This window comes from Ustilago hordei (assembly GCF_900519145.1).
Source record: "Ustilago hordei strain Uho2 genome assembly, contig: UHO2_contig_20, whole genome shotgun sequence".
Taxonomy (NCBI): Eukaryota; Fungi; Basidiomycota; class Ustilaginomycetes; order Ustilaginales; family Ustilaginaceae; genus Ustilago; species Ustilago hordei.
Genome location: NW_024545282.1, coordinates 386694 through 403767, shown reverse-complemented (window position 1 = coordinate 403767; position 17074 = coordinate 386694). Strand labels below are relative to the sequence as shown.

Below are 17074 nucleotides of genomic sequence, written 5' to 3'. Positions count from 1 at the left end.
CTTTCCAGTGAGCGCACTGACAGTTTTTTTTACTCGACCGATTGTCAAACTCATCACTCCTCTCCTCCCGTCTTCCTTCTTCTCCACCACCACCACCACCAAATTTTGGATCCATCAACATGATTGCCCGTAACCTTTCTCGAACGCTCCTCCGAGCAGCTCCTCGCGCCCCCACCACCGCTGCTAGGGCTGCCATTCTCCCTCGCTTCACCCCCGTTATCGCCCCCACCTTCCGCACCTTCTTCACCACCCCCACTCCCCGAGGCTCAGGCGAAACAGACCTCGAGCTCTCGGCCAAACTCGCTCAAGAACTTTCTTACGAAAAAGAAAACTCGGACCTCTTCACCTCCTCCTCGTCCGACTCGCCCTCTGCCGAACCTGGATTCGTAACCGAATTCAAACAGGCCGGAATCTGGAAGATCACCGACAAAGCCATGGTCGATGAAGTGATCCTTTCCCGCGATTTCGGTAACGAACACATCGAAGTCATGTTCAGCGTCGGTGAAATCGATACCTCAGGCCCCCTCCCCTCCGAAGAAGATGTCGATGAGGCACCCGCTCCCGAAGAAGAGAGTGAAGATGGAGCGACTCAATTCCCGGTTCGAATTTCAGCTACGATTACAAAGCCGACGGATGGTGCGTTGATGATAGATGCGTTTGTACAGGATGGTGAGGTGCACGTGGATAATATTGCGTATTATAAGGATAAGGAACTGGCGACCAAGATCGATGCAGATGCAGACTTTGCTAGGAAGGCAGTGTATCTGGGTCCGACTTTTGAGACTCTGGATGACGGTTTGCAGGAACAGTTTAGAGCTTTCTTGGCGGAAAGGGGGGTAGATGCGAACCTGGCATTGTTCGTGCCGAATTATGCCGAGTATAAGGAACAGAGAGAGTACTGTGCCTGGTTGGGACATGTTAGGCAGTTTATTGATGCCTGAGCCACAGCCGGAGCTGTTACTACTCTTTGCACATGCGTTCCTTGGCTTGAAGGCAAACGAATCATCAACACTACTCTATAGCTGTTTGTATCTCTACTGTGCTCATGTTTGTCTCTCTGGACTAGCCATGAGTGGTTGATGAGCGCTTTTGCACCTGCACCTATGAACACAAAGCGACGGGCAATCAAGCGTTGGATTTCAGGATGTTGTCTTGTGAAACTTAACACGTTCATATCTTTGTCCTCCGAGTTCCGAATCCAGCTTGGAATTTTTTTGGGCCAAGTTTCTCCAAGAAGAAGGACACAGCGAGAAGAAAAAGAAAGGTCCTGACCACCATCTTTCCCCTTCCTCTCTGGCAAGAGAAAGGATCCTTCATCAAGATGTCAGACACAGAAGCAACTCGCACATCCACCACCACCCTGCCCACGGGCGAAGCTGTCGACCGTCCTCTTACGAACAAAGAAAAACGTCAGCTAGCAGTAGCAGAAAAACGTCGCGCTAAGGAAACCGCCTCTCCCACCAAGCGTAAACGCGACGATGAACCCTCGTCATCTGCCCCAACCAATCCCTCCAACCCCTCCGACCCGTCCGGTGAAGGGCAAGAAGAAGTGCTTTCGCACAAAGAACAACGTCGCCGTAAGAAAGCAGCCAAACTCTCCTCTTCCTCCGAGCCATCTTGCACATCTGACCCCTCGAACCCAACTGCAAACGACTTGCTGCATCCATCTCGTTCGGCCGGTGGACCAGCAAGCCAACCGCGTTCCGGATGCTCGATCTGGATTGGCAACCTGTCCTTCTTCACCGCGCCAGCAAAGCTTGTTGATTGGTTCAACAGCCGAGGAGTCGATGGCATTTCTCGTGTTAACATGCCCAAGGGACAACGTAGAGCAGAGATGAATCGCGGATTTTGCTACCTGGATTTGCCGAGCAAAGATATCTTGACGGCTGCTCTCAATCTGAGCGAGCAGCCACTGGATGGAAGGAAACTGTTGATCAAAGATGCAAGTGATTTTACGGGTAGACCGGATATTAATAGTAGTGCGTTGGGTATTGCACGTACCTTACCCAATGCTACGCAGAGTATGCACAGTAACAAGCAAGATCCGGACGAGGGTGGAGGCGAAGAAGGAGAGGATGAGGGGGATCAGGGAAAAGAGAAGAGCCAAGTAAAGGGTAAAACAGGATTAACGAAAACAGCACAAAAGATTTTACGAGCGCAAAAGAATCCCCCCTCAATGACGCTTTTCTTGGGTAACCTTTCCTTCAATACAACAGAACAGGGTGTGAGAGAGTTGTTCGATCATTCGGCGACAAAACGTAATCCTCCTAAAGCTTCGAAGAAGGAACGCAAACAAAAGTCGAAGAAACCCACCAAGAAATCCTCTTGCTCTTCTTCCTCTTCTTCTTCCTCCTCCTCCTCCTCCTCTTCGTCTTCATCCTCCGACTCGGACTCGGACTCGGACTCGGACTCGGACTCGGACTCGGACTTGGACTTGGACGAAGAAGAAAAGAAGCAGCCAGCTCAGGGAGAAGTTGTGCCATCCTCCGCCGGCATCCGCAAAGTCCGCCTGGGAACATTCGAAGATGCGCCTACCAAATGCAAAGGTTTTGGTTTCCTCGATTTCCACACTGTCGAACAAGCGACCGCATCGCTCCTCGATCCACGAAATACCTTGCTCGATGGTCGAAAGATCATCCTCCAGTATGCCTCTGCCGACGCTACTAGAAGAGGCGCAAGCAAAATCCAGAAGACTCTGATCGCTAACAGACGTCCTAACGAACTAAGAGTTGGGTTCCAGAGAAAGAACCAAATGCCCCGTCGAGCCGAAGGTGAGACATCCAATAGGTGCACTCGCAGGGGTAGTAAGGGAGAGGGAGAGGAAGAGGAAGAAAAGGAGGCGCCAGTACCAGGAACTTTCGACCCAAACGCACCTCTGCCAAAGAAACACAAGGAAACGAAAGAGGAAAGAATGGCACGCAGAGCTGCAGGTGGTGCAAGAGGACGAGAAAAAGTGACAAGAGCTAGGCCAGGTGCAGCATTGGCCAATGCACAAAGAGCCAGTGTAGCGGTGGTGCAAAGTACGGGTACTAAAGTCACTTTTGATGACTAACTTGGCCTCCTCACCAAACACATTCTTTTGAGAATCGCATCTCGAACTCAGCTTTGTTCCCAGATCTTCTATTGCTGTGCGTAGACTGTGATTTAAGTCGAGGTAGGGTGCCAGTCGAAAGCCGAGAGTGGAAGGAGGAGGGATTTCCATGCTGCTCCTTTTTCTGTAGGCGAGATGTACTGCAACTCCACTCGAGCCTCTTCTGGATTGGCGATGGAGAAATGCTTCCCGACAATGATACGATAGCTGTATCCCGTGAGATCTGAATCCGCCAGTTTCGAGCCTAGAGTGCAAGATTGCCTATCATCAATGACCAACTCGTGTGCTTCTTCGCTGGACCAACCCCTGCGACTATCCTCCTCCTCCTCCTCCGCTTCTACTTGCTCAACACTCTGCCCACCATTCTCTACAACAAGCCATTGCAATAGCTGCCTCACGCTGCAATCCGCTCTCCTCGCAGCCTCCACCACCCGCTCATAGACCTCGTTGGCACCGTTGACTCTGACTTGGTCCTTGGCATCCGCGACAACAACCACCGCTGTATACGGCGCCACTTGAGTCGGCCAAAGAAAGCCATGCCTCTTCTTTGAGCCTTGGAGGAGACCAGCATTGAACCTCGTATCGAACTCAGCGGCTGCCTTTTGCGCCAGGGCTGCAAGTATCCGACTGACTCCGATACCGTAGCATCCCATCTGGAAGGGGATTCTGCCGTTGGGTAGCTTGTGTACGCCTTCGTTTTCTTTTTTGGCTTCGGCGCTGGGGAGAAAACCTGCTTCGAGAGGACGACTGTATCGATCGCCGAGGTAGAATGTGTGGCCAACTTCGATTGCTTTTGTCTCGCGTAGAGAATGCGGGGTACGACAGGAGGGGCAGGTGTCGTTGGAGGCTGCATTGCGGATGTCGACCAGCGTCAAAGGTGGAGCAATTTGGGTAGGGTTGGTGGCGTAGGAACCGAATTGGGCTGGGAAAAGGTCGATTAGTGGCAGTTGATCCGAGGACTTGACGGTGGAGGAGGAAGAGGAGCACGTTGGACGAGATGCGAAAGTGTTAACAGCAGCTGTTAAGGCTTGGTTCAATTCCGCTGGGTCCAATGAAGCACACTCGAAGTCAGATAGAAGGGACAAAGAAGTGAACCTGACTAGCGGCCCTTCAGGACGATCTTGCCAATCCCACACACCTTGTGTTGCCCCACTGTGACTGGAATCGTAGAGTAATTCGACCTTTGTTTCCTGCTGCACGACATGCTTCTTGCTTGCTTTTGACACTGATTTCTGCTGCTGTTGCTGGGGTGCGAGTTGCTGAGCATTCGTCTTAAGCTTCGCCACAAGCTTCTCCAACTTTGTCCCATTCAACTCCCTCGCCTTGGCTACAACAAAGGCATGCAACACCTGATCTTGCACCTTGACATTGGTACAACCATACAACAGCACCCTAACATCATCGGCTTGGACCGGCGCGCACAGGGCCTCAGGCAAGGAAACAGCCTTCTCCTTATTGGCACAATAGCCACAGAGGCTCTGGGCACACGAAATCAACGTATCCTCCCCCGCGGCATCCTGGACATGATACTCATGACTCGTATTGCCGCCAATAGCGCCCGTATCCGCCTCGGCGACGCTCCACGCTGGCACCTTGCCAAAGATGCTATCAAAGATGTTGCCATACGCTCGTCTCACCTCTTGATAAGTCTTGAGCGCATCGCTCTCACTCTTATCAAAAGTGTATAGATCCTTCATCAAGAACTCTTTTGTCCTTAACAAGCCCATCCTTGGTCGCGGCTCATCTCGAAACTTGCGCGTGATCTGGTATAGGCGCAGGGGCAGTTGTCGATCCGACTCGATTTCGGAAGAGACGAGTTTGGTGATTTCTTCTTCATGGGTGGGAGCGAGGAGGAATTCGGATTTTTTGCGATCCTGGAGTTTGTACAGTTCGGATCCAATGAGAGTGTACCGGTTGGTAACGTGGTAGAGGGTGGAGGGGAGGAGAGTGGGGAGAGAGAGACGAGTGCATGAGATCGAGGCGAGTTCCGTGTCGATGATGGATTGGATTTTGGAGATGAGTCGGAGAGAGGTGGGGAGGAGGGTGAAGATCCCGGATGAGGAGGGACGGATGTAGCCGCCGCGGAGGAGGAGTTCGAGCGAGGGGAGCAGCGAGGAGTCGCTCGTCGAGGTTTGCGAGGGTTTGAGGGTGGGGGAGAAATGGGTTGATAGACGGATTGGTTGATGTTTGCGGCGGTGTTTGGGTTTGGATGATGGTGCTATGGTCGATGATGATGATGAGGAGGAGGCGGTTAGAGCAAACGTTCGAAGCTGGGTTGTTCGAAGAGCCCCCGAAGCGCAGCAGGTTCTACAGCGAGACGCCATCTTAGACGACCAGCAGTGGCGTAGGAATTCCAGCAGCGCCTTTATGCTGTTAAGACAGCTCGAGACCGGGTAGGCGCATGTCTTGCTCTCCAAGAGCGCCTTTGGTATGATGTCGTGGTACGGCAAGAAGCAGTGCTTCCTCAGCGGCCAATGTTAATCTTCGGAAAGGCGGCTCAATCCTCCACCTTGATTACTAATGCTTATCGCTCCCATTTGTACTCTCGTACGAAATCGAAATCAAAATCGAAATCAAAATCGGGAATCAAAATCGGAAATCAAAATAAAAAATCGGGAGATGGAAGTAGATGCGCGCCAAAGACAGTCGGAAGACGGTTGAATCCGATTGCCGGTTGCCGGTTCGCCTTTTTTTTTTTTTTTTTTGTCTTTTGAAAGCGAGCGGATGGGAAGGAGAAGTTATAGAGCGGTGAGCCGACAGAAAAGCAAACGCTGTGTAACGACAACCTCTCGGTCTTGGCTGAGCTCATCATCCGGCTTTACTTGGACTCACTGTTGCAGCGATCCGCCTTCTGGCTGATGGGCAACGAGGTGCATGCATATCCATCCGGGCTTTCATTTTCGGGCAAGCGCCAGGCAAGGAAGAAATGAAAAAAGGATTCGACCGTCAACACCGATCCCTTCTCGCTTCAGAGTCTGGGCCGCTTGCCCGCATCAAAGCGAGAGAGAGAGAGAGAGAGAGAGAGAGAGAGAAAGCGATACACTATGTGAGATTGCAAAAGATTGCGCTCTCAGCGCTGGCTTTCAATCGCAACTGCAATCCGCACAGCAACGACTACAAATACCCCACCTTTCTCCCCTCAACAACCATCTCCACCACCATCTTCAAAACGTTACCCGCAACAATGTCTCTCCGATCTTCCTCAAGCCGCATCTTGGCGCGTGCCACTACCACCACCACTCCTCCTCGAGTCCCTGCCGCTCTTGCCACTGCACGATGCCTTAGCACCATTTTTGCTAGCACCATTTCTGCTAGCACCATTTCTGCTAGCACCGGTTCCAAGACCTGCAACTCGATCGCTCACAAGCCTTCCACCCAGCAACTTGTCTCCGCCATCCGTACCTTCTCCACCTCTTCCCGCACCAACGCCGAGTTCGAATCCCCCTTCGGCGTCAACTCTCTTGCCAAATTCACTGAAGAAGAAGAGATGCTTCGAGAAGCAGTCCAGCGTTTTGCACAAGACAACGTTGCTCCCAAAGTGAAAGCTATGGACGAAGCCGAAAAGATGGACCCGGAAATCATCAAAGGACTCTTCGAACAGGGTCTAATGGGTATCGAAACTTCCGCCGATCACGGTGGTGCTGGATGCTCTTTCACCGCTGCTATCATTGTCATTGAAGAGCTTGCCAAGGTCGATCCTTCCGTTTCGGTCTTGTGCGATGTTCACAATACTTTGGTCAACACGGTGATTCGCAAATACGCATCTAAGTACATCCAAGACAAGTACTTACCGGCGCTTTCCGAGAAGACGTTGGGTTCCTTCTGTCTGTCTGAACCAGCTTCAGGGTCGGATGCATTTGCCATGAAAACGTCATGCAAGAAATCGGCCGATGGAAAATCTTGGACGATCAACGGAAGCAAGATGTGGATTACCAACTCTGCCGAAGCTGAGTTCTTCATCGTCTTTGCCCAATCTGATCGCTCCCAAGGATACAAAGGCATTAACGCTTTTGCCGTCGAAAAATCCATGGGCGTCGAAATCGCTAAAAAGGAAAAGAAACTTGGCATCAAAGCTTCTTCAACCTGCACGCTCAACTTTGACGACATCATCGTCCCCGCCGAAAACCTCATCGGTGAGGAAGGAAAAGGTTACAAGATCGCTATTGAAATCCTCAATGAAGGACGAGTAGGAATTGCAGCCCAAATGATCGGTCTTGCCCAAGGAGCGGTGGATAAAGCGATCCGTTATGCAGCTGATAGGAAGCAGTTTGGAAAGAAAATCACCCAGTTCCAGGGAATGCAGTTCCAAATCTCTCAGATCATGATGGAAATCCAAGCGGCAAAAGCTCTCACCTATAATGCGGCTAGGTTGAAGGAAGAAGGAAGAGCTTTTACAAAGGAAGCTGCTATGGCCAAACTTTATGCCTCTCAGGTCGCTCAGAGAGCTAGCGGTAGCGCAATCGAATGGTGCGGCGGTGTAGGCTTCACCAGAGAAACGGGCATCGAGAAATACTGGAGAGATAGTAAGATCGGTGCAATCTACGAAGGTACGAGCAACATTATGCTAGAGACCATCTTTAAGTTGGTTGAACGTGAGATGGATCTCAAGTGACGGGCACACCTTTGCAAACCATGTTATTCTTTGTAGTTTCATGTTGAAACGAAATGATTCCTTAGATACTCAATCGAGCTTTGGAGGTGTGTGAATTGACATGTGGATAGCAGTTGCATCGAGATAGCAGCTGGATAACTTCAACAGTGGCAATCAGTTTACAGCTCTATCCATTCAAAGGCAAGTTCAAACACATCTTCCTCCATCAACAGCAATATCAATCCCTGTCAAAAAACAACTTTCTTCATCAGCCAAAAACAAACAGGCATTCCCAATATCCCTACCTTCACTCAACCTTCCCATGGGAATCGAAGCACTGAACTGAGCCAGTTGCTGGCAAGTCATTGCATCTCCTGCTTCTTTTGACCCTGCGAACTTGGACAGCCTGCCAGCATGCAACAATGTTGCCCGTCCGAGGGATAGCGGTAGCGTTGCGCGAGTGGATCCACCAAGATTGAGCCGAGTCGATCAAGTAAGCGACAGAGCGTTGCAAACGTGCGAGCGATGCAAAGAAACGGAAGAATGGAGAGGCAGGAAAAAAGAAAAAAGAGAAAGCGGACGAGGTGAGTGGGAAGATGGGCGGGAAATGGATGTAAAGAAGGTCTACCCGGTGTCAATAAGCATTGGTACTTACAGAGGAGTATTTCCAGCAACTGGAGAAACAGTATTGAATCGAACTTTATGAGGAGCGTATTCCACAGCTAGCGCCTTAGTTGCTGTTGATACAGCGCCTTTCGAAGCGTTGTCTATTATGAAACGGTTGAAAGACACAAGGAAATGCAAAACATAAAGAGCCAAGTAGAAAAACATCAGTAACTCACCCTTTCACACACAAAGTGAAGCGAGATGATGAGAACAACTTACACCAAACCAAGCCTGGTCTAGGCCTAATAGCCGCAGTACTGGAAACATTTATAAACACCCTATCCTCCCCTTGTTCTTTCTCCACCAGCATTGCTGGAAGTAGAACATCGACACTTAGAAAGATACTCTTGACATTGACAGTGAAACAGCGATCGAATTCCTCTTCCTGCACTGTGAGTGTCGGTTTGTTAGAATACGTCCAACCTGCGTTATTCACCACTACTGACGGAACGCAGCCGAAGATCTTTCGAGATTTTTCCAACGCTTCCAACCAACCTTGACGACTGGTAACATCAGCTTTGAGAGCATAAGCACATTCCTTCGGGCCCGACAAGACGGTAGCTGTAGTGGCGGTAGTGGCGGTAGTGGCGGTAGTGGCGGTAGTTGCGGATGGTTGTTCGATCGAATAAGGATCATAAAACCCGACACTATCCTCCTCCACCAAAAGATCCAAGACCAAACACCTTGCCCCATTCGCAACAAAAAGAGAAACTATACTCGCACCAAACCCCCTCATCCCCCCTGTCACTAAACAAATCCTACCCTTCAACCTTGCCTTCTCAATCGCCACCATCATGTAAGAGTTCTCGAAGACTTGAAGGGATAGTAGAATGATGGCGTAAACCGTGTTGCAAAAAGCACGTAATAAAGAGTCAAGAGCGACGATGCGCGATGCGCGATGCTTATATGAATGTACAATTTCTGGCGAGCGATTGATGAACCGTGCGCAAGGCGGGAGAAGGACAAGTCAGATAACGCGGCCTTTTTGGTTTGTTTTTGAGAGTAAGTGTGCGGGGAGCAGTTGGCAAGTATTTTCGGCAATGTGGTTAAAATGCGGGGAAAGCAGTAGAATTCGCCGTTTAATTCGCCTCGGCCGAGTAAGAAAGCCATCGAGAACTGTCGATGTTAGATCGTACGCTGTGTTGCCAGATGATATTTCCGACGCACTTGTTTCGGAGATGTGCCATGCTGACAGCCACCAGCTCAGCATCGTCTTGTTGATCCGCAAACATCAAAGACCCACACACTTGAGCAAGCAGGATACTGTAGGATGGCAATACAAACATAACAGTTCAATCGTCCACATAGAACACCATACTCTTGACCGCAGAGCATGTTTTTTAGGCAACAATATCTAGATCAGCCTGACCAGTACTACTCCTCCTCCCCCTTCTCACCCGTCCCCTAGCGTCTGTTGCGGATAGACCTTTGCTTAGCGCTACCGGAGCTTTCTTCGCTGGAAGCCCACCGGCAATCGCACCGGCCTTTACACTGCTTCCCTTCCTTTGAGCAGTGGCAGCGGCGGCTCTAGCAGCACTAGCCGCGGTGGGGGCGGTCAATCTACTTGCCGGCCTACTACCGTTGCCGTTGCTAGCGGCGGCGGTTGTGCTTGATCCAGAAACAGATCTACTGGCGCAAGTAGCAGGCGCAGTGGAAATTGCCTGCTGAGTGCGTAGCGAAGAAACACTTTTTTGTGCCCTTACCACCCTCACACCTGTGGAAGCCTGGCGAGCGGCGGTGCTGGTGTTGGTGCTGGGCGCTTTGCCAACAGTAGCAGCCCTAGTAGTGCAAGTTGAAGCCGTCAGTGTAGGTTTGCACCGGATCGTGCGCAACACTTTCGGTCCACTAGCTGCGGTGGTGGTGGTGGTGGTGGTTAGGGGAGCTCGATGAACTACTTGCACCTGCCCAGAAGCAGCAACAGGAGTAGCAGTAGGAACGTGGTTCTCATCCACCTCCACCCTCGCCACCACCGCTCTGGGTTTGGGTGACGGACGAGGCCTCCTGGTCGAAACCTGCTGCTGTTGAGGAATAACGTCAATAACACCCAACACGTCTGCATCACTCTCCACCACCGCACCTCCTTTCACTGGCGAAACTTGCCCCCTCACCACCCCATTCGCACCTCTAACCGGCGTACTGCTTGCGCTGGCACTAGATTCTCTCAACCCAAACCTCTCCCTTACATCGGGACTCGCTCTAAACACTTCTTGTCTCGGACTGGCCACTGGACTAACTTGTCTACTCGACCCTCTCGGCGGAGTCGCAATAGTAGCAACGTGCGTGTTGGTGGTGGTGGCGGTGGTGGAGATAGAATTCGATCGAGTCCTTTCGAAACTTTTCACCCTAGCAATGCGGGATGGGCTGAGATTGATCACTGCAGCTTTCGGTGAAGCTCGGGGGGGGGCGGTTGGGGAAATGTTGACCTTGGATTCTACCAGTACGCCAGCCCCGAGGGCGGCGGGAGAGGCAGTGTGGTTTGGTGTAGAGGGAGTGAGTTTCTCCTCATTATCGGAAAAGCTACGATTAGCTGCACCATCATGGGTGCCCGTAGCTGGAGGAGTCGTCGTATCTTGGTGCACCTGCGAAAGAGCGGTGGAAGAGGAAGAAAGCATCAGATGACTCTGAAAAGATCTCGTTGCACTCGGATACCTTCTACTTGTCAACTCCAACCTTGCTACCGTTGCAGGAGCTTGAATTGCCGGCCTCTTCCTACTCGGACTGGGACTCTTTCTCGGTTGTCCAACACAGGGTGCCGGTTTCACGCCAGCTGGCCCTACCGTAGCTGGAAGATGGATAGCAATGCAACTCGCACTCCCTCTTTGCGCTCTGGGAGTCATAGCATCCTGTATCGCTAACGGATCGGATTTCCTCTTCTGTCTCGGCCTCTCCTCCCCTCCTTTCTCGGTTTCCGCCTCTTTCTCCCCGTTTTCCTCCTCTGCACTCTCCTCGGCCTCCATGGCTCGCCTCTTAACCCCCTTGCTCCCCCCCTCGCCGACCGCTCTGTTGGCCTCCATCTTCAACCTCTCCACCTCGTCCACCAACCTCGTCCTCTCGGACTCGACGACGCTCCTCGCCTCGCTCATGGCGGCATCCCTCACCCCCCACCTGACCCATTCGAGAGAATTCTGATATATAAAATGCTGCTGTGGACCGACGACACACCCGGGGCGCATAAACCTCATAAAGGCAATCACCTCACCGGCGCTAAAGCCGTGCTTGCAAACCAAATAGGCGCCTATCAAAACCCCGGTTCTGCCCAAGCCGGCTTTACAATGGACGGCGACGACGCCACCCTGGCTCACGACCCTATGGGCCTTTGCAATAAACTCTTGCAATATCTCCTGTGTGGGATTTGAACCGTCGTCAAAATACATATCGGCATGATCTATACCAGCGTTGAGAAAGGCATCTCGATCGTAAAGGGGATTGTTGAGTCGAACTACGAGTTTTACACCACTCTGCTTGAAGTATCGAATTGTTTTACCGAACAGCTTGTTCTCCTCCGGGGGACGAAAAGAATAGGAAGGCGGAAGGCGACCTTGACCCAACCTGAGTGCTTCGACATAGGCGCGATCGTTGGGGGAAGCGAAAGCGATAAAGTTGGGAGTGATCCAATTCCAATCGCCATTTGCCACCTGTTCGTACTTCTCATACTCGTCCAAATTGAAACTTGACAAATCCAACAAACCCTCGCTCAAAGCTCTGTTTACACCATAGAGAACATCTTGGATGGCCAAACTATAATCAGCTCTACCATAGCCAGCATCTCTGAACGGCTTGAACTCTAGCTCTGCGATCGGATAAAAAGCATCGGCAGGAGTACACTTGCCAATGACCATGGCATACATAGTCACCAACAATGCCGCATTAGCTTTCCTTGCCGGATCATCAGAGGTGTAGAGTACCATCGTAGCCGCATCCATATCGGGATCGTTGAGCATATGATGAACGTGCAAACAAAACCTATAGAACATTGCAACATTCAACGGTCCCCAATCGAACCAAAACGAGAGATAAACGAGATCATGGTCGATGTTGAACCAGTGCAAACGCTTCGGGTTTGTTTCGCATGGATCGACGTATTTTTTAACCTCGCTGTCGGTGAAGTTCTTCCAGGCGGCGGACTGTCCGTTGTTGATGTTTAGCGAATCTTCGGTGGGTAGGGAGCCAGAAAAGTAGGTGAACCAGAGACGTTTGTGGATTCGAATCAGAGGATGGGCGGGCCAAAGTTTGGTTTTGTGGGGGGAACAGGTGCGGGAACAGATGCGGGAACGATGATGCGGATGAGAGCCGGTAGATTGGAGATCTTGGAGAATGGCAGATTCGATGCGTTCATCCGAACGATCGACGGCGGACGAGGTGTCGGATTCGAGAAAATCCGAATCGTCAGGTGCAATGATGTGAGTTTGTGGCTCTTCGAGGAGGAATGCTGATGTTGAGGCCATGTTGGCGAAGGCTAAGGTGCGGCTGTGGTAAGTTTGATAGATAGATTATCGCTTGCAGAGATATGTGCGAGCGACCAAGGCGGTGTACACAAGAAAGATGCGGAAAGACCAAGTGGAATCCCAATCCTATGCTTGCTGTAATCTGCTCAGCTGGAAGCTGTTTAAGCTCTCGATGATGAGTAAGGATGCTATGCTAAAAGCGCAAGTAGTAGGAGAAGGAATGTGATATGCGATGCCAACAGTAGATCGGATAGAGAGACGGCGATATGAATGGTAGTGCAAGAAAGCAACGAGGACGAGGAGCGGGTATGATTTGGACACCTTTACCATTGAACTCGGAAGTCGGATCTTTAATTTTTTCTTTCTTTCGCTGTCAAAACAACAACACGCTTTGCTAAAAAGAAGGCTTTCGTTTCTCTTTGGCTCTGCTGCCTTATCTTTTCCCACCAATTTAGCGCGGAAATAAGAATGATTTCTGCCTTTGGCTGCCTTTGGCTGCCTTTGGCTGGCTTTGGCTGGCTTTGGCTTGCTCAATCAGCACAGCACGGGAGAAAAACACGCCTCTTGCACTTATGCACGTGACCTCTTCTCTCCACAAAACCCAACACCACAGCCGAGACTTGGCATTGCAATGTTGCATACAACGCTCTAACAGTCTTCAGCAGTGGGGAAAATGTCGGCAACTGTGCAACGTTTTATCCATTTGCCCAAGCTGGTGAAAGCTTCACACACCGCTTATTCACGAGCTGACTCAGCAATCCTAACGTCCGGTCAGGATAGAGGAGACAAGTGGATATTGTAGCAGCAAAGTATAGCACAACAATCCTAGCTTTTCATCAACTTTTATCCAAACACATACCCCCGCCGCTTCACTGCTTCACTTTGACAACCACAAACGGCACCTCGACGTCCTCTCCCTCCAGATCATCCGCCATGATCTCGACAATCACCCACTGAGCATGTTTGGGAATGCGTTTCTTGCTTACCGTTTCAATCAACTTGCTCATCTTCATCTTCAACCTCTCCTCTCTCTTCTTCCCCGGCAAGAAGGCCGAGAACAACATCGAAACTCCACTGCTCAACATGCTAACCTCCAACCCATGCTTTTCTTTGAAAAGGTCTAGCAACTCTTGCAACGTAATATCCTCTTCCACCTTGAAGCGGGACCAGAGTGTCCATTCGGTATCGTTGTATTTCAGCTTCTGTGCCGCAATCGGATCCGAGAATGCAATGAACGGCAAAGCGAGGTTGACGAATGCGTTCGAGTAGGCTTCGATCTCCTTCTTCTCGTCGATAAGTTTGTAGAGTTCCAGATTGACCAGACCGGTAGCGAGAGCAGTGGTGGTGGCGATAGCCGGGATGATCTTTCCTGCGATACCTTTCGTTTGGTGCTTATCGGCGGGCGAGATGCCGTAGTTGGTAGCACGAAGGTTAGAGGCAGCAGTGATAAAGTCCATGTGATGGTTCCTCTCCTCGTCCTTCTCCATTTCGATCGGCTCCAGTCGGAAACCAGCCAGCGAAGATGCTTCAGGTAAACTGCTAGTGACATCGGTCAAGTCTCCACCAGCATCATTGTTGCTGTTGTTGTTGGGAGCAGCCTCGTTCTCGATAACCTGGATCTTAACATTGTCCTTGGGCTTGAACTCAGGCACCTTGATCTCAGCCAAGACCTTCTTGAAGTAAGCAGCATCAGCCTCGCCCTTCAACCCGTAGTTCTCGGCATGTAACAAAGCACCACTCATCACATACTCGAGGTGCATCGGATCCTCAGCATCAAACGTCAACGGCTTAGGAGCACGCTTCGGTCCCGACCAGAAAGGTTGACCGCTCGAAGTAAGCGCATCGGCAGGCAACGAGTGGAGCAACTGACGAATGTTGTTACTGTAGTTCTCCTCGAATCGCATACGAGCCCAATAGATGCACTGCTCGAACGACTTGGGTCGCTCATCCACAAGGTACTGCTTGATCTGATCAAGCTGCTCCTTGGCACCCGAACCATTCTTGAGCGTCGTCTCAATGTAGTCCGGCTGCGTGAGGTACTGGTTGACGTTCTCCGCCGGCTTGAGGAAGAACTCATCAAACTGCTCACGAGCCCACTGAATCGTGTGTTCAATGGCGTTGGGGAAGTTCTTGAGCGTGCAAACGGGGATCGACTTCTCAGGAGGATCCTGCGAGGACGAGTAGGACTCGGTCAAGTGAGGCACAACCACCTGCGTGTTTGCCTTGGTACCCAGCGTACCCGACTCCAGCAACGGCTTCTCGTAGTAGACGCAGCGACGATCCATGTACTGACGTGCCTGAACATTGTCCAGCGCGTTGGTGACACCAGTCAGGCTGGCGAAGAACTCGTCACCGTAAACATCCTCGGTCTCGGGACCGACACGGTTCTGATGACTGTGGATCTTGCCCTTCAGATCAGCGTTCATCTCAGCAACAGCCGCAGCCGCCGTATCAGCCTTGAAGTGACCCACATCCTTGGATCGGAAGAGGAATTGACGGTTGAGATTCGACTTTTCGATCGTGTCCATGTCGGTAACGTGGATGGCACCTTCAGGTCCACTGCCGAGACCCATCATACTCCAGTTCTTGAGCATCTCGCATCCGATCGCACCGGACCCTACGAGGAATTGACGGGCGTTGGCGATCTTCTGCTGGAAAGTGCGACCGAGAACAGCGATCTGGCCATCGTACCTCGAGTTGCTAGCCTGGAACTCGCTCTCAGGCAAGCCAGGGACAGAGTCAGGAAGCGACTCGAGCGAGTCAACGTACAAGTGCTGCACGAGAGGATGGAACTTGCCACTGCAGGCCTTGAGCACTTCTTGAGCGACAAAGCCACCGACATAGGCTACCATGGGCGAAAGATCACCAGTTGCCTGGAAAGCAAGCTCGCGCACCACCTTTTCGGGCAAATCGGCAGCATCCTGACCGTTAGCTTGGACGATCTGCTTGGTAAGCTCAAGGAACTGATCGGCATCCTCTGCATTCCTCGGTCGAGGCAAACGACCATTCTTCTGCTGGAACTCGGAGAGCGCCTGAAAGCCGGCGTGGAGAGCAGCTGGGCGATCGAACTTGGCAAAGTCGGCAATGAGAAACTCGGGCTGCTTGCTGCTCTCTCGCAACGACTTGAACGCAATCTCCTTAGGCATCTTGACCTGCTTGAAGATACCACCACGCTTGTACTCGCCAAGGCCCTTGGTGCTGCCGATGGTGAAAGTGTAGGGACCCTTGACAGTGATCTTGCGAGGTTGGCTGTTGTTGAGCGCCTCCATACCCTCAACTTCGGCGAAAGTGACGTAGTCGCCGTCCTGAAGACCATGGCGGGTCTCGTCGAGGGTGGTGACAAGACCCTCTTCGTCTTCGCTGGCAATCAAAGTGACCATACCCGATAGCGGCTGTTCGCCGGTAGGATCGTTGCAGAGGAACCTGGGACCAAAGTCGTTGAAAACGGAACCGAAAAAGCCGCGTACCTCTGCTGCGATAAAGTGAGTGGAAGTGCCGTGAGTGATGTCATTAACGCGGAGCTGCTCAGCGTAGAGAGCATCGGACATGACGACAGTCTGGAAGCGAGAGAGAACATCCTGGGTCAACTCGGTCTCCTGCAGCACTCGGATGGGGACATAAGTATTGAGTTCGGCAAGACGAGGCTGTGTAGCATGGTCCCTACGCTTGCCTGCCGATGCATCTTCGGGACGAAGGAAGAACTGTGTGCTGAGATCCGAGATCGAGACGGGAGTAGGATCAAAGATGGTGATGGACTTGACACCGGCCAATGCGACATTCTTTGCGATTTCTGCACCAAGACCACCAAGACCAAGGACGAGAACATTGCTAGCAGCCATGCGCTTCATGGCATCGTGACCCAGCACATAGAGCTGACGGCTGTAAAGACCCTCGTCGATGCCCTGTTCGGGCAGGTCGACCTTGATATCTTCTGGCGCCATTTTTGGTTTTTTGGCGGGAGCTGTAGTTCCGGCTGATTCCGGTGGGTTGCGCTTCTGACGCTCGGCAGTGGGTGTTTCCGACGAAATGGTTGACGTTGCGTGAATGCGGGAAGGATGAGAGGGGTGTGACTGAACAAGGATGCTGCTCGTGTTCGGCCTTGCGTGTACTAATCTGAACAGAGATGAGACGCAAGCGAGTGATGAATGATGAGGATGATGATGGTCGAACCAGAAGGAGGCTCAGTTTCCTGTTGCAAAATGCTGCTGAGTCGAGTTGAATCGAAAAAGGCCCGTGCGCAAGGAGAAGCAGACAGACACGCGCTGAGACGCCTGGGTATTC

General features: G+C 51.6%; 6 protein-coding genes across 6 annotated transcripts; 3 read left to right on the top strand and 3 right to left on the bottom strand.

Moving 5' to 3' along the window:
• Positions 1-119: 119 nt before the first annotated feature.
• Positions 120-941, top strand: UHO2_06715 (putative mitochondrial p32 family protein; the record flags this gene model as incomplete). Its single annotated transcript, XM_041558884.1, has 1 exon — positions 120-941. The coding sequence occupies one exon, from the start codon at positions 120-122 to the stop codon at positions 939-941; it is 822 nt and encodes a 273-aa protein (XP_041414818.1).
• Positions 942-1321: 380 nt separating this feature from the next.
• On the top strand, positions 1322-3052 carry UHO2_06714 (uncharacterized protein; the record flags this gene model as incomplete). The annotated part of the gene is made up of 1 exon (XM_041558883.1): positions 1322-3052. One exon carries the CDS (start codon positions 1322-1324, stop codon positions 3050-3052), a length of 1731 nt encoding a protein of 576 aa, XP_041414817.1.
• A 92-nt stretch (positions 3053-3144) lies between these two features.
• Positions 3145-5415, bottom strand: UHO2_06713 (uncharacterized protein; the record flags this gene model as incomplete). The annotated part of the gene is made up of 1 exon (XM_041558882.1): positions 3145-5415. The coding sequence occupies one exon, from the start codon at positions 5413-5415 to the stop codon at positions 3145-3147; it is 2271 nt and encodes a 756-aa protein (XP_041414816.1).
• An 860-nt stretch (positions 5416-6275) lies between these two features.
• UHO2_06712 (putative acyl-CoA dehydrogenase short-branched chain precursor) lies at positions 6276-7703 on the top strand (the record flags this gene model as incomplete). The annotated part of the gene is made up of 1 exon (XM_041558881.1): positions 6276-7703. One exon carries the CDS (start codon positions 6276-6278, stop codon positions 7701-7703), a length of 1428 nt encoding a protein of 475 aa, XP_041414815.1.
• A 1985-nt stretch (positions 7704-9688) lies between these two features.
• On the bottom strand, positions 9689-12793 carry UHO2_06711 (uncharacterized protein; the record flags this gene model as incomplete). Its single annotated transcript, XM_041558880.1, has 1 exon — positions 9689-12793. The coding sequence occupies one exon, from the start codon at positions 12791-12793 to the stop codon at positions 9689-9691; it is 3105 nt and encodes a 1034-aa protein (XP_041414814.1).
• Positions 12794-13662: 869 nt separating this feature from the next.
• On the bottom strand, positions 13663-16734 carry UHO2_06710 (putative UBA1 - ubiquitin-protein ligase, E1-like (ubiquitin-activating) enzyme; the record flags this gene model as incomplete). Its single annotated transcript, XM_041558879.1, has 1 exon — positions 13663-16734. The coding sequence occupies one exon, from the start codon at positions 16732-16734 to the stop codon at positions 13663-13665; it is 3072 nt and encodes a 1023-aa protein (XP_041414813.1).
• Between the last annotated feature and the right edge of the window lie 340 nt (positions 16735-17074).